This window comes from Pyxicephalus adspersus, chromosome 6 (assembly GCF_032062135.1).
Source record: "Pyxicephalus adspersus chromosome 6, UCB_Pads_2.0, whole genome shotgun sequence".
Lineage (NCBI taxonomy): Eukaryota > Metazoa > Chordata > Amphibia > Anura > Pyxicephalidae > Pyxicephalus > Pyxicephalus adspersus.
The window spans coordinates 60,583,171-60,609,332 of NC_092863.1; the positions used below are offsets into that span (position 1 = coordinate 60,583,171).

At 36.0% G+C, this 26,162-nt stretch overlaps 1 protein-coding gene and 1 long non-coding RNA gene across 2 annotated transcripts in view; one reads left to right on the plus strand and one right to left on the minus strand.

Moving 5' to 3' along the window:
* The window catches only part of LOC140333966 (uncharacterized), a 26,727-nt gene extending 10,902 nt beyond the window's left edge, over positions 1-15,825 (plus strand). Inside the window, exons 2-3 of the long non-coding RNA XR_011921450.1 lie at positions 11,666-11,815; positions 15,485-15,825. This is a non-coding gene — a long non-coding RNA (uncharacterized lncRNA). The remainder of the gene's footprint in view (positions 1-11,665; positions 11,816-15,484) is intronic.
* The window catches only part of SLC12A2 (solute carrier family 12 member 2), a gene marked incomplete in the record, with an annotated part of 71,684 nt that overhangs the window by 33,438 nt on the left and 12,084 nt on the right, over positions 1-26,162 (minus strand). Inside the window, 10 exon segments of the mRNA XM_072416008.1 lie at positions 494-601; positions 796-944; positions 1,311-1,395; positions 1,482-1,609; positions 1,711-1,819; positions 3,695-3,805; positions 5,919-6,058; positions 10,252-10,347; positions 11,706-11,781; positions 12,030-12,149. Coding sequence (XP_072272109.1) covers positions 494-601; positions 796-944; positions 1,311-1,395; positions 1,482-1,609; positions 1,711-1,819; positions 3,695-3,805; positions 5,919-6,058; positions 10,252-10,347; positions 11,706-11,781; positions 12,030-12,149 — 1,122 coding nt within the window.

The following is a 26,162-nucleotide window of genomic DNA, read 5'->3' on the forward strand; positions in this document are numbered from 1 at the left end:
AAAAAAAAGTGTGAAGTATAACAGTAAACAAACCTCACATAATTCATACATTAAATCTACTTCAACCACCTACTTATAAATACAGCTTTCCTCTAATATTTTATCAACGCTCTTGGTTGATATTTAATTTTTTACCCGATTGAATAGCATTCATGTCACTTGAATTCACTTTATGTATTATCCTTGTTTTATACCACTAATTGCAATTTATAAACTTGCTTCATAAATACTTTGTGACAAAACCTAGTGTTCCATTTTTTGTCTTATAAAATAAAATCAGTTTAAGTCTTAAAAAAAAAACAAAAAACATGAAGAAAGCATTAGGTGAAACGCATTGGGAACAGAGACGATCACAACTGACTTCATACTCAATATGCATACAAATTTAGAAGGTTTGTGCAATGATATACTACACTTGACAAATACAAAACTGTAAGTTATCAGCAACATCATATTACAAGATTTAAACACCTTTATCAGTAAATGTGCTTACCTGAAACACCTTTGGTGCACTCACTAATGAGGCAAGAGCAGAAGAGAGAGTAGCAGAGAAGATTCCAGCTGTAATAAGTGGTGCAAATCCTGAAACCATACTCATGACCTGAAAACAGAGAAAGAACTTGTTAGCTAACAAACAAGTAATAAAAATTAGTGCATTTAATAGGGAAAAATTGCAAAGCCTCAGAGGCAAACTATCTGACTACAGGGAAATGAAATCAGATTTTTATATAATAACTTTAGTGCCTTCTGATATGTGTACATAATCAAAGGAATAAACAATCAAAAGTTTCTTACCTGGAAGTTATTCATAAGTCCATATTCACAGTAAGGTTTGCAAGAGGAGAAATTGTAGTTTAAATGACAAGCTGCATCTGTACAGTTTGTCACAGCTGCAGAAAGGGTGTCATTAACATTCCCTGAAGCATCGCGCACAACGCATGAACCTGCAAAAATAATCAAGAACTGAGTAAATGAAGATAATAGGATGTGAGAGTGCAAAAGAAAATAAATCACAAGTCGTAAGGCAAATGTCAAACATTTGATTCTAAAGCCACCTTATGAAGGTGGACTATTTATCCTAGTGGAGCATGTTACTTGTTCTTGTTTCTAGTGGAGATCATGTAAATGGCATTGGTAAATGCACTGATATTACTCTCTTGACTGCATTCTTTCCCAGGAAACAGAAATGTATGTGCAAAAAAAATAAATAAACTTAAAACTTTAGCATTATAAGTAATGCTAATGTAAAACAAAAAAATAAAAAACAAAAAAAAAAAAACCACAAGCGCAGAAATGAATTTTATTCTTACCCACGGATACTGCAACCCCCATGTAGACTACAGTTGTTATGAGAATGGCCAGAAGGGTTCCTTTAGGTATGGCTAGTTGAGGGTCCTGGAGAATATCATATATACATATATGAGGAGCACATCAAAGGGCAGGCTTATATATATGGTACAAAATTTGAAGACAATACTCACCGCAAGATCACCTGAGATATTGGCTCCTGCTAAGATACCAGTCGCAGCAGGAAAGAAAATGGCAAAGACGGAAAAGAATGTTTCATCATCTTGAAAGTCTGGTCCAAAATTTTCACTGAATATTTCAGCTGCAGGTAAGGAAGGAAAACATAGGTAACTTAATATAAAAATGTACTTTTTAAAAATACAAAACAGGGAAGAAACAGGGATGGGAGGAAGACTTGTATACCTTTATAACCAAAGAATCCTTTAGCCTTCTTGTCCTCCATAGGAATGACTGTTCCTATAAAGAAGTCACAAATCGCCAACAACAATATCACCAACAGTACTATCTGAGCCTGAAAAAAAAAAAAAAAAAATAGAAAACCATACAGAATGATTCAAACCAAACAGTTGACCAGCTCTACTCCTTTACTACTACTTTTTCCCATGTAAATGCATCAGAAAAGTAACTGCATACTAAATACATTTTCCTTTAGCTATTTATAATGGTGTGATGATACACCAGTGCACTCAGATAGCTCTACAGAAAAGTAGGTGAAGCTGCAAAAAGCACAGCTTTACACACATTATTTTTAGATTCTTTAAATCATCACACCAACTACTGCAAATATTACAAATACAAGTCAGCGCAAACCCAAAAATAATGGTTTTGAGTTCATTGTGTTCAACACAAGCTTTTGGAAAAGCAGTGGAGGCCTAAAACCTGTTTGATGGCCTAACGTGCATTTGGATTTCAAGTTTGGAGGCCTCCAAAAAACTGCTATGGCAGGAGGGGTCATGTGTTTATGTCTTCTGCCGTTTACCTTAAAGAAAAAAGCCTCTCTAGGCTCCCGGAATGTGTATGCATATTTATAGGCTGACTCACTTTCTGTGCCTATGCATAGTGAACAGAAATGCTTCCTAACTCCACTCCACAGGGATGACAATAGGTCATTTCCACTTGTCAATTTTCTGCACCTCCAGGTACTTACAGAACAAACAGCGGCAGCTTTATGAATCACACCCATTATTTTATCAGTGATTCTGTGAAGTGATATGGAAAACATGACCTGTAAGGAACCCCAAAGGATTTGCTTTGCAAAACACACATAAAAAGGAAGGTAGAAAAAAAAGCACGAGCCCACAGTTCCCCACAGTAACAGACTTTTAAGTCATTTAGTTTAACTTGCCATTTAGTGTACTAGACTTCAAAAATAAGATAAACAAAAAAGACATGTGAAACATATAACAAGAGAACATCAACAACATGTGATTACCCTGGGAATTTATAATCTAAATGCTCTAATTAGGATAAAGGTCAGGTCAAAAGATTTAAGTGCTTTAAATCTCATGCATCCAAATAAAAAATATTTCTTGAGGAGGACACTAATCTTGTTTGCGCTATTTAATTTATTAGACTACAGATTAAGATGAAAGGGTCAAGATTATCTACAAAACAACTGAAGTAGCCACTCTGCAGAAAAGCATAAAATCAATCAGGTAGGTAAACTGGGTTTACACATAAAGGGCATTTTGGGCCATGAAACAAAGCAATACGTTCTGCACAGGATATAACTGCAGTCTTTGCAGAATCTGTAAGAAAGTGCCCCTTTTGCTGCTTGTGATGCCAAACATGGTGTGAGGTTATCACCATTTCTAATTATCACAGATTAACTACCCAATGTTTTATAACTCCTACTATGCTTGTCCAAAAATAATTATTAGTCAGTGCGGACCTCCATTGTTGTATATGAGAAAAAAAATTAAAGGGAAACATGGGAAATATATTAGAAAGCGAAGCAGTGGTACTTTTGCCCAAACCTTTTATTCTGTATGGTTTACTACTACTTTATTTTTTTTATTTTGGTCCGTCATCAATTGACAGGGTTCTGAACCCAAGCATACTTTTTTGCTGGTACACAGATGGGGTGGCTGAAGGACACAGAACAGGAAGTTTTCAAAACTATTTTTGGATGACAATTTAGCTGAATGAAGAGTTTTAAAGCAAGAATTCACACTTACTACCCATGTGCAATATTTATACTTGGCTTCTTTTTTCAATTGCAGCTGAATACTTAAACAAGTACTTGCTATTTTTTACTTTATCTGGTCCAACCATTCATTCTTTACAAAAATGGATATATGGTCCAAACAATCATTCTTTACAGAAATGGATTGATCAGTAATACAATATTTAAGAGAGTTGTTTTAGTAAATGTTTAGACACTTACTTTTGCTTCCCACTCCATGCCTGCTACAGAGATACCCAACAGAAGAACAACAGTTATTGCACCAATGATTCGGATATCATTTATATCATCTACCATCACAGCATTGTTTTCCTTTGCAAAGGAAAAAAAAATACAGATAATTAGTACATATTTTCATGCTTATTATATGCATGTGCAGAATATTCTAGAAATGATAGCATTATCACAATAGTTTAGCAGTAGCTCACTCTATTCCTTAAACACACTCACTATTCAAGTTCTCATTTCTATAAACTAGTCTATAAGTCCATTCAGTGAAATATATACTGGGTAAAGGACAGGTCCTGTCAGTGTTCTGTGTAAATAACCAAGTGTTGTTTCATACAGGAGAGACTGTGCTGTAGCTTTAGGTAGAATGAACAGACAATTCCATCCTATTTAGGCACATTCCTGGACTGCAGCCAATGAATGGAGCAGATGACATCAACAAAGCACAGTGCTTCAGATTTTCATGCACATTTCTTCTATGTCTGGCATTTGCTGTGAGTATGCACTGAAGAGTGCAAGTAAACTCTCCTGCTATGAAGGGTGTAGAAAATGTGACATTCTAGATAGAGTATGCAGAATACACCCAATGTCACACTATAACCATTATGACATATGGAAAAAGCATGCAATCACATCTTTTACTTCCTATTGTTCAGTCTAGTACTTAGCAACATAATATACAGTATATAAAATAAGCCGACATTTCAACCCATGAAAATAAAGAGAACATAAAAAGTAGTAATTAATATTACTTATTTAAGAAATGAACATTTGGTGTGTGGAGTATGTGTGGGGTAGAGTATGTCTGGTGTAGAGTATGTGTGGTATGGAAGTGCACTTCATCTGCACTTGCCCAACAAAGCAAAGATGTGTTACAGGATTATTCTGTGCCACCCCATCAAAGCATGGAGATGTGGTGGAGGTCACCCTACACTTCCCAATTACAGAAAGCAAATGGCACTAGTCATCTCTAGCCAACCATAGAAAAATAGGTACATTGTTAAATTACCAATGATGATCACAAAAGGTATTTGTGTGGTAAATATATCCCAAAAGGTGGAAGGTCACAAAAATGGTTTGCAAAGGATGGCATGGTTTAGTCCAGGAGGATTTGTATCCTTAATTCTTTCAATACAAGTGTTGATTTGTTGCTTTGTTTGACAAAAATTTGGAACACAATTCTGTTTTGTCCCAGATGTGACATCAGGCATGGTTTTCTTGCAGAGAGATGAACTTATCAAGGAGTGGACGCTGTACAGAATTTTTATTGGCCTGAGTTAGTCTCGGACACACGTTAATACCTTAGATTATTTACAGGTATTCATTGGGGCTGTTCCATCCAACTTTTCTGTAACTGGGACATCTTTGTTGGGGATGAGACAACTACATTGGTATTTAAAAGGTACCTAGCAGTTAGATTGCTTTTTTCACTTTGGTCTCACGTTTTGAGGAGCTCTAAACTATTCTGCCTTATATACATTTAATTTAAATATCATTCAATGTTTCAGCATCCTTCCATTGGTCCTTTAGGCTTTGATCATTAGTATCTTGAACGCTTCACAATTTTTGTATCTTATGCAAGTTCTTACAGGCTATTTCATTTCTTAAAGATGTGATTGTTATATCTGGAAATTTTATCTCCACTTACTGAAGAATTGTGGTACCTTTATTACACTACTGAATAGTAGAGTCTACTTGTCAATAAGCGTGACTTATTTTACACAAAAGAACTAATGATCTGTGTTTGTAGGCTAGTTTTTAAGCTTGTGATAGTACTGTGTATTTTCTTTTTAGAAGCGCAATGTTCCATTGTAAAGCCAAAGTGGCAAAATTGGTTCACCTGTATCCTTTACAGTATGTACATCTTATAGGGATGTGGCCACCCCCTTACTATTGGCCCCCCCCCCCCCCCTTTTGTTTTTGAGTATTTTCCAGAAGTGTGGCAGCACTAACATGGACAACTATGGAACTTCACAATGGTAATGTTGTGTGTCTTTAGTAGTTTCAAAACTCTGGCTAATCAACTTCTGTACTGGAAAATCTGTGCAGGGTTTTGGGTTGCAATGTTTAGGCATTCACAGTTTACTTACTGGGGTTTTCATGAGAAAAGTTATTTTTTATGTTAGATTAGTTTACATTTTAACAACAAATTTAAGCCAGAAATGCAATATTGAGTATTGAGCAATCATTTACCTACCTGCAATAATTCCACAACAGTTTCAGAGAATCCCACTACATACATAGCAACAGCAACAGCATTTGCAAACGCAAAAATTAGTCCTATTGCACCTCCAAATTCTGGTCCCAAACTTCTAGAAATTAAATAGTATGCACCTCCTATAAAAAACAGGGAAAAAGGTTGATAAGTACAACTTACACCAGTATAAAATTGTCAGTGTTTATTTGATATTACATACATATTTCAAGTAAACTAATATGAACACAGGGAGGTGAGTAGAAGTAAAAGTGTTACCTATGAACCATCTCAGTCCCATGGGCCACAGAAGCGAGCTTCCTCACCTATCCCAAACTGTTGGCTCTATGCATTTCTACTGGAATTTCAATAGCACTCCGAATTGCACTGAATCACACTGGGACTTGACAAAACCAGTAAAAGGAGACACTAAATGTGAGTCTTCAATGTAACCTAACCACAGGCCTAAGAGCCTCAATTTTAAGGAAATGTATAGTGTTCCATATAATAAAGTTGTGAACTTTCTGTCCCCCAACCCACATTACAGATGGCAATATATGACTTCCAATTTATATGGGCTGTCTGGCAAGTCTGTACAGGGTTTACAAAACACTATCCAAGTAGCAGAAAGCATGCACTTGAAGATGTGTACTGGGAAGGGAGATGGTTCATAACTTTATTTACCCTGATCATATTCACACATACTCTATATATTTTAGGAAATTTCATAAAAGGTAATATTAGAATTCCAATGTAGTGCATTGCTGTTGGCTAGTTCGTAGCTGGTTTAATAAAGAAAGGAAAATATGTGTTTATTTTTAGGAAGAGGTCGGCGAAGTGTGCTCATGTCATAACTGTGTAATCTGTTTTATGTCATCTGTTAACACATTCAGTCACATGTATAACTGTGTTTAAATAGACAACAGGCATAAAGCATAATTAAAAAATGTAAATTCTTGTTTAAAAAACAAATGCACAAGTTCCTGCAACGCATTTGTAGTGCCAGAGAATATACCAATAAGAAGAAAGGGCAGAGTATGAGGGAGGGACAGCCTTATCAATGTCCTGCTCCTTTATTGTCCAGTCAGAAGGCATCTTGGCTAACCCGAGCTTCTACTAGGTAAATATCTTGTAATATGTGGTTGCAGGATCACTGGATAACATTTCACACATTTGATTATTAAAATTATGTATTCAGCTGCTTCCCAAGAGTTCAGATTTAAAATCTTCAGAAAAACCAAGGAGTTTATAAAACTAAAAAATTATTTTATCTATAGCAATTGCAATAGGTAGTGGGAAAATAAACTGCTAATGTTAAATTCAATAATGCTAAAATATTGAACTAAAAAAAAAGGTGTAATAAAGAGCCCAATTCATGTTGGTTGGCTGATGTTACACACAAGGTCACTTTAGTATGTTTGTAAACAGTATTAAAAACACTGGCTGCCAGTGAAAGGAGCAGAATGTTCAGCATGCTTCTGATAGTACTTGATAACCCAGCCCTGTGTGGCCTTTTGTATGCAAGACAGTTAACAGCAACACCACTTGTGCTAACAACACCGGAAGGTGAAAAGACAGGTAAGGGAAGAAACACACAAAGAACAGCATCGCAGGTTTGTTTAACCATACAGAAAAACACTTTCACATGCTACTTATAACCATGAATCTTTTTTAGTTTTATTAGCATAAATCTTCTGAACAAGTCTGCAAATTCAAACTGAAATATTGTAAGGTTGTTTATGGGATCGTTTTAAACACCATTAAATTATGTGACAGATGTATATAAGCCTATATAAGTAAAACAATATAATGAACAAAGTATTAAATGCAAAAGCACAGCATTCATGGATTCAAAGCACAGCATGGCAACCTGTCAGCATCTATTTTGTCCTGGTAAAACTCATATACTTTTTTGTACACAAGGCTGTAATGCCAAAACAAAAACGTTCAAACACACAAAAAATGCACAGTGTTTAAGATCCTAAAATATACTATAGATAACTATAAAACATGTATTATTTAAAAATATGTTGAACACGAGAACATGTACGCTTCATTTAAATATAGAGCACCATAAAAATATACAATAGGCTATTTCTTTGTACTTGGACAACCATCACTGTCGAGTGCACAACTTGTACTTGCAGTACATTTAGTAATGACTACCCTCCAGGTTAGATCTGATTGGTCGTATGGTTAGGATGGAACAGTCTCCTTATTCAGGAGGATCAATATTAAACTTGTAGTAGACCTTCCCCAACCTGTAACTCTTCCACATTCCATCACTTTATCTCTATAAAAGGAATAAACTTCCACTATCTGTAGTGCTTATTCTGCCCAAATTTGTTGTCCTTAAAAACAGGCTGAAATAAAATACATCTAATAAAATGTACTGTTTTAAAAAAATAAATAATCCATCAAGGAAAGACAACAAGTAGACATAAATCGTATTCTTGCAGTTTAATATGTTTCAGAGAGAACTTTAAGTGGAGGGATGGAATGTATAATACTTGCTTTGGACTAAGTGCTTTTCAATTTGCAGGAAGTTTTAAATGATGCTGAGGAAAGCTATTCTTAAGAAGTGAATATATAATGTATGAGCTCCAGCAGGACATGCTTCAAACATTAGATAGCACTGAAAAAAGTGCAGAAAGGTGAAAAAATGCTGCACGGGGGCTACAAATACAAACTGATAATGCTTTATGCAATTCAAGGATATGTACATATATATTGTTATATAACTAAACAAAGGCCTGTTATTATTAGCTAACTTATGCAAAGTAAAACCTATAACAACACTCCTGCACAAATTTAATAAAAACAGAAGTGAAACAATTAATACAGGTTTAGGGAAACACTCACTTAAACTGAAAGTCAAAAACTAAAGTTTTGCTACGCTCTAGGGAAATATAAAATGTGGACCTATCAACACATATTTAACATTATATAAAAGGCCAGCTAACCTTTTGATAAAATGAAAAATGTGCTTTTTAAAAAACTGCATGTGCAGTGAGATTGGAGCTTTTTTTTTTTTCCCAGGAAGATGTATTTTTTAATTATTTTTTTTCTTTAATTCACACTCAAAAGCAGTACAAGCAGTAACCACAAAAAACAGGGCGTCTAGTTGAGGTAACCAGTAGGCTTTTTCAGGCATGTATAAGCAGTTGCAATGCTTTGCAAAGCAGTGCATTTTTTTCACCTGCCATTTTTGAGCTTTACATCACTGGTTTCCAGGTTGCACCTTGCCAATACTCTTCTCATTGTGAGTCTATGCGGTATCTAGGTCACAATAAAGACCTTTGGCGCTGCATTTTTAATGGCATTTTTATTATAAATATTTTTTTTGGCAACATTGTGTAACATTTCATGACAAGGCCCATTACAAGCCAGTCTCTTAATTACAGGATGGAATTAATTTAGGAGTCACAGATGCCTGGAATGAAGGGAAGGTCACAATTTTTTGAATAAAAATCACATTACATATGCCATTTTTTTTAAGTTGTTTCAGTACTGAGCACCTTATTTGAAATCTGAAATTATTATGCATTGAATGGTAGGGTAGGAGTAAGCATACTGTTCAGCAGCTGAGATGCTAGCTTCTAGGTATATGTGTTATTGACATTTCCTATTGTAAATAGTTTTTTGTGGAAGTCCAGATTTGTGTAATGAAGGTTTCAAGAGTCATTTGTGCATGGCTTTGTTACGGAGCTAGCATGGTTGACTTGTGTCTACTAAAAACTATAGGAAAACAATAATTTTGAGCTTTCAAGTCAAAATATCCTATATTTCACACAGCTGAGCAGTAACGAGATAAATTGTGCCTGCATTCGCCCGCAAGTCTGTTGGCTTCAGAAACCTTTACCCCAAGAGAGAAGGGACAACAAGAAAATTCAAAATAGGTGCTCATTAGGCATCTAGTTGAACAAACCCTCAGGATGCCTGTCTATACAGGTTACAGGATACAAAAAGGACACAAATATCTTGTTACCAGTCAGTCAGATACTGCTATTGTGTTTGAACTGTAAATAAATTCCCCTAAAACATTTAAAATTTGTATCTGAAGGTCACATCTCGGGCATATCTGCTGTCTTTTTTTAAGCTGGAAGAGTTTGGCATGACATAAATGCAGCCATATGAGTTACTAACAAACAGGCAACATAACTTATTAAAACACATACTGTGGATCAAAACCATTTATCACAGGAAAATGTTTTGGTGTATGGAAAAAAAGAAAAGAAGAAATAACGTCAAGAACACTGATGCTTCTTCCTAATCAGCTAATAAGATGCAGTGAACAATACAGCAGTGAACAATCAGCAGTGTGGAAAATATTTACCTCCTCTCACAAACCCATTTGTAGCAATGGCTGAAGTAGACAATCCGGTAATAGTCGTCACCACAGTGGCCATTGCAATGACAACAATACTTAAACCTGTAAAAAGAAAAAAGGCTATAAACAAAAGTTTATATAAAAAGATGTTGCAACAATTCACAATAAAATGGACTGGAAAATGGTCCTTAAAAGAACTTTGTTTAAAAAGATCTATTACAAAAGAAATTCTATGGTATTGTCAGAATTAACATTTTTTGATAAAGCAAGAACTGTGGTGGTAGATGTTGTGTTTTATGCCTTGCCATCTTCCAGTTACTAATCTTATTGAAGAGTTCTGAAGCCAAACATTTTAGATGGCACAGACTGATAAATTTGTGTTATGCACTTTGTGTTGTTTGTTATGCCTGCCTCAGCAACTTTATAAAACTGAATTAAATATCAGGCATCACAAGTTTTAGAAACAATTTTTCAGTGTAGGTGTGATCTGTCTGCCAGCATTCAGACCATATTCTGCTACAAAAAGAATGCGCAGTTACATATCCACCCCCTGAATTCTCCATCGATTCCAAGAGAGTATCAGGAGGCAAGACTGCGGCCTCATTCTGATTATAGTTTATCCAGTGCACCTTAAAAATATTTTCACAGATGTGGTATAAATCCCAGGTCACATGAAACTTTAAATTTTGTATGCACAATGGGATACATTGCAACCTGAACCTAATACAAACCTAATGGTTTCTGCATACGGAAGGAAAGCCTGTGTTTCATAGCTCATCTGGGCAGAATTCTTTCAGGTCGCTCTACATATATTTCAACCTCTGCAGTTAATTTAGGTGCAGAACAAAAAGTTTACAAACGAAAAGTAACATTCTAGAGCTTCTACATGCAATGATGTAAATTACATCTGCATTCTCAACAGATTATGTTGTTGTTTTTCTGAGTAAGCACTACCATTATGTAAAGGTATATTGCTAGTGGGTGCAAACCTGACAATCATCCACATATATAAAATGTTGAAAGAAAGCATGCCCTATATATTATAGCTTACACAGATATACCCTCATAATAGAAGGAAAAACATATTTTGGATTAGGTTAAAAGGCTGAGCTGGTCATGTTTCTTTTGTATCATGAATCTTCTCTCTTTAAACAACTAGTGGAAATGCTGATAGCATTTGAACAAGTTATTTGTGATAAAACAGTTTTTTCTATAAATTGAAGGGAAAAAAAACATCTAAGCACTCCTTTTTGGCAACTGAACAAAAATACTTTTATATTTCTTAGGCTTGTATGCAATCTAAGAAGTGGTTTATACATTAGACTGGCTATAAAATTAGGTAACCCAGACTACATTCAGGACAATTATAGTTTTTGAAGTGGTGATGCAATTTTAATCACTAATCTCTTTCAAATATTAGAAACATAAAAGGTTTGCGGAAAAAAGAAAAATTGACCTACCGATTCCAGCTTGTCCTACAATCCATGACAACCGAATGAATAACATCACACCCCATATATTCAGCATGCATCGTACCTATGGACAGAGATCACGCAGCATAAAATTTAAGGTTTGTTCACACCTAGAGAAACCGCTGTAATTATAAAACCTGCACTGGTGTTACATGGCCACCTTACCTGTAAGTAAAGCTTAGTGTCTTGGTAGTTACATGTACTTTATTTCCTGAAGGGTTTATTGACTGAGAACAAACATCAAACTTTCTCCTGTTTTTTACCAATATCTATTTTACCTAAAAGAGTTGTAAGAAAACAAATCATACTCACCAGTACACCTTTGATCCAGCCAAATTTCACCACTCCTGTACTGTCTGCCACATGATTGGTCACAGCATCCCCAGTTGGTGTTCCTTCTTCTCCATTAGCAAAACCATCTTCAAATGGTTCCTGAAAGAATAAAATACAAATGAAAACAATTGCTAACCCAAGCTCTACCAGCAATGTCAATCACATGCATCCTTTTTACTGCAAGATAACACCAAAGGAAATTCTTCTATAACATAGAAACAAATAAACTGCAGGAAAAAAAGCATTGCCATGTCTCACTTTACACTGCCATATAATTTAATAGATCAAACAAGTACAATGGAACATAGACACTATAGTACAGGCTAGTTCAAGCTATGAAACGCTTAGAGCCAATAATGGCTATTAATAGGCAAAGGAAACAAGTTGACAGAGTTTTCTCCTCTTACACTACAAAGCCAGCATTTCAGATGTACTCAGCTGTAAATTACAACCTACAAACCCTTAGGAATTTCATGTTAAATATTAGGTTAACTAACGCTGGAATTACGATAAAATTCAGCAAAGTAAGGCAGACTATGGTGATCATTTTTAGACAAAGAAATTAAATACTGAAGTCCAAGACTGTATCCATGCTATGGCATGTAACGACAGAATAAATTAATCCTTAACAAGACCTAACAAATATTGGTACAAAAAGACTAATGATACAACAAGATTAAACACCCTTGTGCTCATTATTGCTGCTGTACTTTTAAGATACTTTTTTTAATTATAAGATTTTCTATAATATGTAACCCAGTTTTTAGTGGACTTTTTTGATCTTTGAATCTGCATAGAGTGTAGGGGGGGGGGGGGGTTAGAACTTCTGCCAGGTTTTATTTATGTTCCTGTGACTTGATTATTCCTTATTCTACAGGATAGAAGGAAAATCTCCAATCTCTCCACAACAGGACACACAAAAATAGGTTTGAATTTAAACCAAAACATGTGAAAAGATTTTTAGTTCATTATTTGTGATAATCAGCAACAGCCTAGATCAGGGATGGGCCATACGGCCTGTTTCCGGCCCGTTAAACTCACTCTCACTCTCTACTTCAGCTGCTCCGCTGAATTACATCCGCGGTCTGTAGACCATGTTGCCTGTACAGATCCCGGGCCTGGGGAAGTGGGCAGAACAACCCACCAATCTCCCATCGCAGGCCCAGGTCTGCAATGGGAGAGTGGGCAGGGTTATGTCATCATGACGTCATGTTCAGCGACACCTGTCTCGGCGCTCCATCCATCTGTTCCTGGCCCAGCCCCCTTGCCAAATTTTAGAACCATTGTGGCCCTTTAGCCAAAAAGTTTGCCCACCCCTGGCCTAGATAAAAATGTGTTTCCAGCCAGTATGCTGCAAAGAAGAACCTTTGCCCTCTTTGTGGGAGAAGTGGTACTCCAGCAAATCCCTAACTTTTTCCCGGCTAGAGTATTTTTGGGCAGTTTTTGAAGTGCTGTAGAGATAATATTGGATATGTACAGAGAGATCACCGCTTCCATATGGAGATCAAAGGTGTTTCTTTTCAGCCAACTTAAAGAAAAAAGAAAAAAAAAAAAGATTTGTATACTCTGGCTGTAGCAGTATTCTAAAATCTTGCACACCTATTGTTTTAATTTTCCTGGAATGTTTTTAACCAATTTAAACTAAGGGTTCATTTTTCATTATGCAAGACTACTAAACTAAACTAAACATTTACCATGTATTTCAGTATACGTCTCCAGTACATCAGCTCTATATTAACAATATGCTCAACAACTGTTTTTAGCTGCAAAACAGTTTGGAGCTAGAAACTGATAGCAGAAGCTTGAAAAGCGATTATATTCCCCAATGTAAAGACTTGCAATGCTTAGCTAATAAGTGGCAGCAGCCATGGATCAGACACGGGCACACTGAAGTGCTGATAGCAATGAGTTGATGAGAAGTGACTTGTTTTACTGTGTACAGTCAGCATACGCTAATATCGCAAAGTCAGTAAGGAAAACAATAACAACAAAAAAAAAAAAAAAAAGTTTGCTACAAACACAAAGCTGTGCCGCAGAAAGAAAACACGACAGCATGAATACATGACCTTAATGATTCATTAAGCTCAGGGTGACCCTAAATTACCAGACGCTGAAGTGCCCACACTCACAAAGATTAATAGAGAACTTGACCTCAATCCTGCCCAAATATGGCCTAAACCTAATCTTGGCATTGGCACAGGTCATTAAAGTTCTACTAAACAGACAGGACATATATAATAAGCCTCTTCTGGCCTAAAACCACTGATCGCATAGAAAAATAGGTCACATTAAGAGTCCTATTAAATATAAATGTAAAACATGTTCCCCAGTGGTTTGTAAAAAGATTGGAGCATATACATATAGTATATATACTAATATAATACTCTAATAATACTAATCCATTTCTGTTCATTCTCTTCAATATACCCTCCTTTGCTTTCCTATGAAGCTTCTGGTATGTCCTAGATATCTCTCCATCCAAGAGAAATTATTCTCAGGATAGGTACACTTCTGTAGATCAAGTATTAAATTCTTTCATCTTGAACTAGTTTACAAAATATTACTGCTCATCTCTATATAAATATATAAACTAGTAATGCTGACATTTGTCCTGTTGATTCCTATGAATTTCATTGACAGGTGTGCTTAAGGGTATGAATAATTACTGAAAATCCAGGAATGATATGGCCAGAAGGCCAGTTTCTGAGAAGATAACTGTTGCATATTTTACCTGGCCCTTCATATTTTAATCAGGATGTCTTCCAAAACTGATAAACAATCTTGTCTTTCTATACAAAGTCATCATTCTATGTATGCTATCTGCTATATATACAATGTAGCTTGTTTCACACACACAAAAAGGTATTTCTTCAATCAAATGATAGACACAAAGTTTAGGAGATAACAGATATAAAGTCTCGGACAGACAGAATAACAATTATACTCTAATTAAAGATAATGTAGTCTGGTATAGCCTAGGGGTTATTCACACTGGTGCGCCTGCAACCCACTCCAACAAGAGTTCATATTTCATTAGTTTAGCACAGATTGGTCACAGGCATAAGTGGGTAATAGAAGCTGAGAGCTACTGCAAGCTACACACAGCTCGTTGCTATTGGAATCAATCCCGAATAAAATAAAAGAAAAAACTGAGCAGTGACTCATCCCGAGCTAAAACACTGGATTACACCAGTTCCTAGCACATATGGAATACTCATTAATAATAAAGAATATAAATTATTTCAATATATCTGAAATATTAGAAATTTACGAGGGGGGAGGGGAAAGGTACAATCTATGTTATTCATATTTTGAAATGAAATATCATAACGGCAGAGGGAAAAAAAACATTGAATATTAGTTTTCAAATGTATAACACTTTGAATTCCAATGTAAAGCTGAGAAATTTGTGTGTTTGTATCTCCTTCCTTTAGCCCCATACCTCCTTACTGGATGTTTAAAGTGATGGACAGCCCCAAAGGCCCACGGGACAAGGATGATGTGTACAAACAAGGATGTGCTTTATGGTTGAACACCTGGGAAATATAAGCCCTCGTTCAGACTTATAGTTAAAAACCGTGAGTTGGCCTCAGCCAACTTTATTCAACTACTACTGGGGCGTTTTTTTTTTTTTTTTTTTTACACCAATAGCAGTGTTGTGCAGTGGGAGTGTGGTTATTCCTCCAGAGATGAAAACACAGCATGTTTTCAGGACCTGCGAGGCAACCTTACCACAACCACAATTGTGTTCAAATTGTGTGTTTTTAACATCAATTACACAATATTTATGTACCTGAACTTCCCCTAATATCTTCTTCCCTATAGACCTATCACTGGCCATACACGGCCTGTTTTAAATGATAAAATCCGGCTTTTAAATCCAGGTCAGTTTTACAAGTAATATATATCAGTTCATACAAACACTATCCATCCACTTGATACTGGGCTCATCTATTAAAATGTAAAATTCATTGTGGTCCCTGAGTGAAAATGTTTGCCCACCACCGTTATAGAGGAAGGGGCAGAGAAGTAAGTATTACAACAAGGTTTTACTGAATGACACAATTACAACATAATGCAAGTTTCTTGACTGCAGGAGAGAAGAAGGAGATTGAGATTTCTTTATTGTCTGCTATGTCACATAGGTATGCATTATGGTTGACACAGAAATGTTGATAACATGGAACATGGCCTGGCACTGCTGGAAGACTGGTCAAAGCGAGGCAGTTCGAGGTGTGCCTGAACCTCAGAGGAAAAATGTTTAGGGATTTAGTTAAGTCCATAAATAATTGGATGCCACTTCTAATATTGTAGCAATTTCTCGGATGGATTTTTTCCTGTTCTTGCAGCTTTAGAATGGCTTGTTTCACCTGCATGAAGAGCTCCTTTGACAGCATGTTGTCTGTTCACAGCAAAATCTTCCACATACATTTAGTTCCTCACATTTCTATGCAATCTCTTTGTTCAGTCCACTGAATTAAAGCTGAAAGTCTGCAGTTCCAACTGCATCGGAGTTGTTTCATTTAACATTAATTGTGGTAATGTAAAGAACCAAAATTAGAAAAAAGTTGTCTCTGTCCAAATATTTTTTGGACCTAACTGTATGTTTAAGATTACTGCAAAAAAAGCAAACAGTGTGGTCAGGCAGTGGAAAGCAAGTCGAAATCTAAATGCATCACTAAAAGGATCACCAGCAGCTCAGAGATGGGCATCAAAAAAAGCGAAATGTTTGAGAAATAAACATTTTAGGGAAAACTGCAGGCACTTCATTGTCTTAAGGGAGGAAAAAAAAAAAAAAGAAAAGGGTGATACGAGTAAATGGTTTAAATACATTAACGTATGTGTGTAAGGATCAAGGGGAGGAGTTTATCAAAACTAGCACATAAAAAAACACATACAAAACTAACCTTTATTAGTATTTGATACCTAAATAGTATTTGTAATTAAGTGATTCTTGAAACAGCCTAGCAGTAGTGGTGGTGAGTAAACATTAAGTGATTTTAAACATGCTTGAGATCATAAACAGAGCTATAGAGAAAAAAAAAGTTTAAAAAAGTGCAGACATTAGGCCTGATTTATTAAAGCTTTCCAAGGCTAAAGCAGATGCACTTTCATCAATGAAGCTGAGTAAATAAAAAATATTTATATAAATGTTTCTGTTGTGTATTTAGTGATTTTTTTATGGTTTGAATTGAGATAAATAGCTCCTCTTTTTTTAATGACTATGTGTATGTTGAATATTATTTACAAAACATTAAACAATTAGAACTCATCCAATATTTTCCTTTTTTTTCTCCAGCAATATTGTAACCAAGATGCTTTGGAAGCAATTGTCCCATTTGTCAAGGAAATGAAAAGCTTTAGGAAGTCTCTATGAACAGGATGGACATGTGGACATGTATATTCGTCCTGTAATGTGTTAAAGTCTATTTTTATGATGACTTCCAGAAAATGTTTCCTTCGCACTTTCCCATGGGAAAGACATTGTTTCTCTCTCATAATGACGAAATGAACTTTCACTGTGACAGCGCTGGTTCACACAAAACATTTTGCGTCATTTGAACATAAGTAATATGAACCAAACAAAATTGGGTCAAATAAGATCACTGTAACTATGAAACCAATGTTTCAACAAATGTTACAGCCATGCCATACTGTAAGTGCAACACAATATGAGGAGAAACCAACCAAGACACCAACCATTTGTGTATTTGTAACTGTGGTTCTACAACTTACACATGTTGTACTGTTTGTTCCCATTGTTTGGTCAATCTTGCTGTGTATCAAAATGGATTTATTTACCTATAGACTCAAATCTCAGTAAAAGTGTTTTCACCATAAATGTAAATGTCATACATACAGAGATTATTTATTGAATGCAAAACATGTAAGGCATGGAGGGCCACATTGTTTTGGCCCTACATGGTTATGAGCTGGTTACATTTAAAGTAAGCTCTCATAGAACAAATTCTGGTATACAAATAAACCTTGTACCAATATATAATTTCTGTTAATCATGAGGGATCAATTTCCTCCTTTCCAGTGACAGGAGAATGAATGAGCATTGTACACACAATGCCAGTCTGTTCTATGGGGAGGGGAGGACAAGCAAATGAAACTACACGGTGCTCTCCTCTACAGAAAAGGCATTAGTGATTGGGTCTATCATCAATGTTCCAGGGCAGATTAATGAAGGAGGTTGAGGGACCTCTGTACACATTGGTTGTGCTGGCCATGGGCAAAACTCTTTCATACTAAATGACAATCATTTAAGGTGTGGTGTGTACATAGCTTTAGACTGCAAGCAATTACTTGCTAGCCACTGGGTGCTGAAGACATCAGCTGTGCAATTAGCTTATCAGTTGCTTGATAACTCTCATTTAAATTGGACTTGATTACACTGATCTTAAGATTATAAAGTACTGAACTCCACAGGATAACTGACAGTTACATTTCAGCTCTGTGGAAACAAGTAGAAAGGTAAAGCAGAACTAAACACTTGGAATACTCGCTTATCCCCTTTCCGTCTCTAAAGCCACTATCTTCTCCCTTATTTTTTTTTCCGATCTTCAGCCACCTTTACAGCAAGGGAAGCTGGGATTGCTTTAAATCCCCCCTAAGAAACGTTGTGCCGAGTATACACATCACAGCCAGGGGAGGATATATATTGCAGATAAAACACTGCCTGTCCCTTTCTACAATAAGGACCTACTTGATGCCAATTTTTTGGTTTCACTACAGATGGCAATGAAATCAGTCATACAAACAATGGAAGCAATCAATTACAAGTGTGTTCAAATCAAAAATTAGGATCACCCACACAGGCACTTTAGAATCACATACATTTTAAAAATTGAATTCTGCTATTCAGATTAATATAACAAAGCATCAGAAGCTTGCCACTTATTTTTTTTTTTAAATCATATTGAACAGAATATCCCCATAACCATACAGCTTTTATTTGTTTAGTGCATCTGGAAATTGAAAATCAAATTGCAGAGAAAACTGATCATTTCTAACAGGAAGAAGTAATCACTATCCAATCCAAGTTCTTAAAGTATAAACTGTGGTATATTTATCACAGCCAGACCCAAAATCTCAAGGACTGTTGAAATCGTTTCCTCTATGTTTTTAGAAACCAAATTACTAGAAGAAAAAACCAACGTACCAAAAAACCAAGTAAAAACATAAAATACCTTGAGCAAAGAAATAGAAATAATAAAAAATAGTCAAAATATATCCAAAAGGAAGCACATTCGAGAAATGCAATGTTCCTAAACATTTCTTAAAATCTAACAGGGATTCAAGAGAACTGCAAGATGGTAGTCAAGGCCTCTTTCCTTGTTCTATTGCTTAGATCAGAGTTCAGAAAAACTATGGCAATTTTAAGTTTTGTGTGAGCAAACAAAGCAGGAAGAGGAAGGAAGTATATAGAAACCTGAACAAAAAAAAAAAAAGTTTCTTATTTGCTCTTTTTTGGTCTTGTTAGATAGGCCACTAAAAGTGTGTTTTATCTGTTTAATCACATCAAAAATATTAACTTTGATCCTGCCAGATAACCACTGAAAACTTCCTTTAACAAAAAAACTGTACTACAATTTTAAACAATGTTATCAGCACTTTATGTTAAAAAAAAAAAGAGAGATTGATGTGTTCTGGAGTCCTAACACGCTTTATGTTGTAGGATGACAAGCTCTTTCAGTACAGTGAATGAATTTGATCACTCAAAGACCATAAGGATCACTGAATTCAAGAAGAAAAAAAGACCAGCCACTAATTTGATGGACCAGTAAGATGAATGTTATAGATGTGTTTGTGGGTTGGGATATATCCCAAAATATTCAAGAGATATCTATATGGGTATTATTCTACCGATTGTTTACAGTTCTTATCTAGTCATTTACCTTAACCAGTGGTCGCCAACCTTTTCAGACCAACAGACCACTAAATGCAAGAACACTGGACTGCGCATGAGCGGGGAGCCGTGTGTCACTTAAAGGGGAAGAAACTTCCCCCCAGAGTGACGACATAATTACAGAACACACCCACTCTCCCATCGCAGGTCTAAGCCCAGACACACAACCTGTCCACCGCCCTGAGTCTACAAACCGTGGGGAAGACATGGTACATGGCCCGCTGGGGGGGCACCGGCCAGAGCTGCGGACCCCCAGTTGGCGACTACTGACCTAATCTAAGCCCCTCCTTTGCCCCTGGCTGTCTCCAGCTCAGAAGCGGTTTAAGAGTTTACCCCATTGAAAACTTGGGGGGGCAGGGCTCCTCCTGTGCAGGTATTGCCAAAAGAATTATTTCAGATATGCTATGTGCCTTAGTCTTCTGCTGCAAGCAAGTATATATCTAGAATAGGTAGGTAAATTAAGGTCAGGGTGCTAGAACCTTAGCTGTACATTCTATTAAATGTTAATACATTTTATTATTACTAAAACATTAATGTGGTAGGGAAATTTGTTTTTTTACAAATTCTCTGTACACAAAAATAAAACCCTGCTCCCTGCAAGATTGTTTAATTTATTGAAAATATAATGAAATCTCATATGGGAGAGCAAAGGGCTGGTTATAAAGATTATACAGCTTTAGAGGATTATGGGAGATCAAGCTGTATTCCATTCTTGCTTCAATACTGTGCTGGTAAAATAGAAAGAAGTAGCATTAATAATTAATGTCATAAAACATTGATGTCACTCTTGTGCCCATTTCCTGTAATCAGTAAATTAGCTAGCAGTGCAGTTTAGTATAAAATACATTAGATAAAATGACCATATATTCCTGAACAACATCTTTTAATCTACTATTTCAACTTATTAAAAAAAGGAGAAACTACCATGCATCACTTCATACTTGCATAACAGAGGAAGTGATGCTCTTATCTAGGAAAGCATTGCCGTCATAAGGTTGTATGCATGTTTCAATGAAACACTTTTACAAGTTACGACAAGAGCAGGTGTGGCCCTTATTCAAAAGAAAGGAATCAAATGAACACAGGAAAAGATTCCTGCTTTGACACACATGCATAATACATGTGAACTGGTTTACATTGCTTGTTTTCATGTCTGGTAACACAGCAGCTCCAGGAAAGACCAGAGCGTCCAAAGCATGTGTAGCAGACTTTGATGTTTTTGGTAACGTGTAAATTTATTTTTCTCAGTATGATACGGGTTCATATTGCTCTTCTGAATGCTGGGGTCCTGTATTCAATTTCAGGGTATTGAATAAAGAATTCCAGTCAAGTTCAAATCCCTAAATAAAACTATGTGCCATGTGCCTCCTATACACTGCCATGCCCTTGTAAGTGCTAGAATGACTCATGTTGGTTTAGTGTACATCAAATGTGTTTTGTAATAGAACATGACCTGGCGTACACCTTCCATAGTCTGTGGTGATAGTAGTCACAAAGCAAGCATGCAGGTAGCCACACCAGAGCACCATCTAATGCACGCCATCAATCTGCGTTTTTTCTGTAATACAATGAGATGTATACTGTGCAGTTTAAAAAAAGAAAAACAAAATTAGAAAAAAAAGGTATAATTTAAAGAAACAAATTGAACAAATAGTTTTTTAAGATGTAAACACTTGAGCCTGCCTTCCTCTGCGACTTGCAGACTAACTAGTTGGGTAAAGTGGTGCCTGTAGTGGTAAACAGAACGCACTGCATATATGTCTGATAACACATAATGTTCAAAATAGCATCTATACGTCTTCCTACTAGACAATGTTTTATATACAAAGAAAATATATATATATATATATATATATATATATATATATATATACACACACACACTTTGGGATATATGCATATGAGTATGCTTAAAGGATATTTATCTAACAATCCCCCATTTAATTTCACACACCTATAGTCTTTGCATCAATACTAATAAACATATGATAATAGTAAAGTGTAATCCTTGTAAATCCCACAATTTACTGACCCTCGGCTGTTCTACTGGCATTAGGCAGCAGCAGATCTTGGTGCCAATAGCAATTTTTACAATTATCTGCAGTATGCCTACACCTTTACAATACTGAAGGTAAAACTAAGGAGTCTTTATGTTAGGGGTAAACTTATCCTTTACAGACCCCAATAAAGAAGCTGAAAACAAACCCCTCCTACAATGATTGTATGTACGACCACTTATTTGCAGGTTTGGACCATTGTGCTGGCAACATTCAGACCACAGATCAATACCCCTATTTAATGTACTGTGCTGCCTGATATGTTGGGGCTATTTAAATCCTGTTTATTATTAGAAGTATTAATACTACAATGTCTATGGGGGCATGACATCCCCTAGCAGACACAAATTGAAAAAAAAACTTCCTTATAATTACTGTAATAATAATCCCCCCCCCCCCCGATAGCATTTACATAAACCACCTTTTCTCTACACTGACTATAACAAGATTGTCTGTTCTTCTTCAACAAAAGGCTCTCCTTTCATACAGCTCATCTCCATACCATAATCTCCTCTTTTTAGTTATAGTGGATATATGTCAGAAAATTAAATGAATTGTGTTCTCACTAAGAATACATCTTTCCTGCCATGTGAACAGGTCTGTGCACCTAATGGAAGCAGAAATACATTTCATTTATCTTAATGGGAACATTTATCAAGCTTTGATTGCTCTTTATAATGCCATTGAAGAGATTTCCTGAACTGACTAAGTAAGCAATGTAAGACAAAGCAGGAGTAATGGAAAAATGCCAATATACCCCTACAAGTATTAGAACTTGTAAGTCCAATTAACAAAAGGGAACTCCATTAAGTCTGCTTATTTAGAATTAGCTATCAAAAAAAAAAAAACATCCATCATTTTTTCCCCATCGCCGTGCATTAGGACAGACAGACCAATACCATGCACTGGGATGCCCCGCAATGTACTGGGTTTTCTTATGAATTGCAAACCCATCTGCAGGTGTGTACCTTTCAAAATACTAACATTTATAAAACTGAGATTTCTTTAAAATAATTTGTAATAAAAAAAAATGTATAAATGGTGTAAACAGTCAATAAATAAAATCTTTTTTCACCAGTATTCATTATAATTAATTATGCTGTCTTACTTATTAGTCTTCCCCTTTAAAAAATGTTTTTCACATACCACCTGATGTAATTTGGCTTGACATGGGTAAATATATTTCCAGAAAACCAATAATTGTTTGGATATGGTTTCCAAAAACCCCTGACATTTGTAAACTCAAAACAACATTAATTCTATATGTGAATTACCATCTAATAAAAGCACAACAGACGGATTTACCCGTCCCGACTCTCAGAAGTGCCGGCTGAGGTACACGGAACACTGGTATACATTTGTATTGGCAAGGTGCACAACAACAACTGGCAGCCTCTATAATCTACAGTACAAGTCTCAACCTGCAATTAGAAGCAATGATTCAGTCAAGTGAACCTACAATTACATGCAGCAAATATCAAAATTACACAGCAAATCCTTGTGCAGGTTAGTAGTAAAACATATTGCCCAGCTACGCTGACAAAGTAGCAAAAATTAGTAGATGGGGAAGAAAAAAAACACCCACAAAAAATGAAACAGAACTTTTAGTCCAGATAAAGTGTCCACAATGATGATGTGCAGCGTATTTACTAAGACCGCACTGGTGGGTAGACGGACTGTTATTAGAATTAGCACGGATTTATGCAGCATGCTAACTCAGAGATGAAAACATACAATCGCCAGCATTAATAACCTTGGAAAAAAGATAAGAAAACTATTTGGTGTATATTAAAAAACTGTCTCTCCTTTATTTTTAGAACTAATAGCACATTTTATCTCCGGCTGTCATAGAGGATATTTCCTTTTATGAAACAGTTAGGACAAAATATGTTCCCAATAAAACATGTATTTACACAGGAACTAACCAGGTGCAAATGATCCACTTTAAAAGGATGTTGGCAACAAGGGTCACACAATAGGAAGTTGCAGTGTCAGGCTCCGATAACATTTCATTTCCTAGTGGTCTAGGAGTATGAAACTTGGATGTCAGCCATTTTGGTTTTCCAAATGCAATAACAGTATACATACTATGACATTCATTCAGTAGATTTTGGAGATTTGGCAGGAGCAAAACAAAGAATCAAAGAGGCTCATTAGTTATCTTATGCAGCTTCTCACTATTGAGTAAGCAGAACGTATTCACATTCACACAAGATGATACAAGTATATTATCTTTAAAGAACTACTATGTGACAATGTGTTTTATGGTAAACTTGGCAAAACTCATACAAGGAGGAAAAACAGTTTTGGCAAAGGAAAAAAAATTCTACATCATGATAGTTGGTGTGATATAATCTTTCCACCTTGAGATGAAGTATTACAAAACTCCAAAACTATCAAAACAAATGCCACAATTTTTCTTTATGCTGTGACTGAAAATCTATTTCTATGCCTACTTCATGGTAATAAAGCTAGAGGAACAATCTTTAGGGCTTGTTGAAATGGGCATCAGAAACCGTGGAGCAGCCTCCATTGGTTGACATTGTGCTAGCATCTAGGAATTACCAAACACAGGCGCAGTTTTTCTATGGAAGGTGGTAATTTCACCACAACCATTGTCTCATAACTCCCATGCATGAGAGCTTTAAAACCACATACATGTCAGTTAGAACTGGCCCACTGTCACCCCAAGTAGCAACAAAAACATTTTGCAAAATCCTTTGGAGCCACCAGTAGAACCATTGGATAGGCACTTACATGGAGCGATAATGCTTTTTCTTCTGTCGTAAAATCAGTGCAACGCAGTCCCACTTGTGGCTGCTGTAGCTGCTTATGGCAGCCTTGATAGTGCCATTAGGTAACAGCTAGGCCTAACAGTATCCACATTAGAATGACAGCACATTGCTTTTTCTGTGGGGATTGAATAATCCTCTCACCCCCTCCAGCACTGTCCAGAAGGGTGCAGGAGTAATCCAGTTTCCCAGATGCATCTCCATTAAATAGATAAGGGAAATTACACTAACACATTTACTATGCCAAACTTGCAAAAAGAATATCTGTGAATTTGCATGGACTTCAACTAAAAGCCAAAGCATTTGGTATTTTAGTTCTGGTGAAGGAATGGCTCAGAAATAAAAGTGGTCAATCAAAAGATACAATACTTATGGATAATAATGTAGACATTTTTCTTGCACCAGTAATCATGTCATTAATTTAAATACCTAAAAAACTAAATCACTGAGCCACAATAGTTCAAGAACTCAAAGAACTAAGGCATAAAATGCTCTGATGGGGGTTCCAGAATGCAATTTTTCCACAACAAAACATTCATTATGATCAAACATTGACATGGTAGACACAAAATTGGGGTCGATGATGTCAACAAATGCCCCACAATTCCTATTCATGCCATTAGGAATTGCTGTTGTCTTTACAGGTCCCTCAGCACTAGGCTAAGCTTTCAAAACACAGTATTGTTTTACAGGAATCTGATCCGCTTCGTTAACAATGCTCTTTTAATATCCACGGCATTAATGCAAAGCTCTATTCACGCGAGCTACAAATAAAATGGAATGGACGGCCCTTGCGATTTACAATGCAGCCAGTCACAACTGCTGATCCCAGTGAAAAGAAGACCATTCAGCATTGTACACCTGGTGGATCATGTTCCTCACTCGCACGCTGCGTAACACGACATAACCAATCACCAAAACACTTCAGGAAATATGGACATGCACCCAAACCAACTCCAAGTTAAGCTTTTGGAATATGCTACATAGTTAAACCCTTTTAATTTTATACCTCTTGGGGAGATCTCTGCATTAAAATTCTGGGTCTGCATAGCCTACTTTAGACACATGAGGAGGTTTGCATTGAAAATAATGGGTAAATGTATTTATTTTTGTCAGCTTTTAATGAATGAAACAATTAAACAGATCAGTGAAACAACAGTTTCTATTAAAACCATGAAATATTTAATGTTGGTGGTAGCTTGCTTTAAACTGTTTTATTTTATCATTTTTCAGCATGGTTATTGAGATTTTCAATGTTCAAACTACATTAATATACCTAAATTCCCTTAATTATCAATTGCAAATAAATGTTTCCAACTGGTTCCTATAAGTAACTGCACTTCTGCAT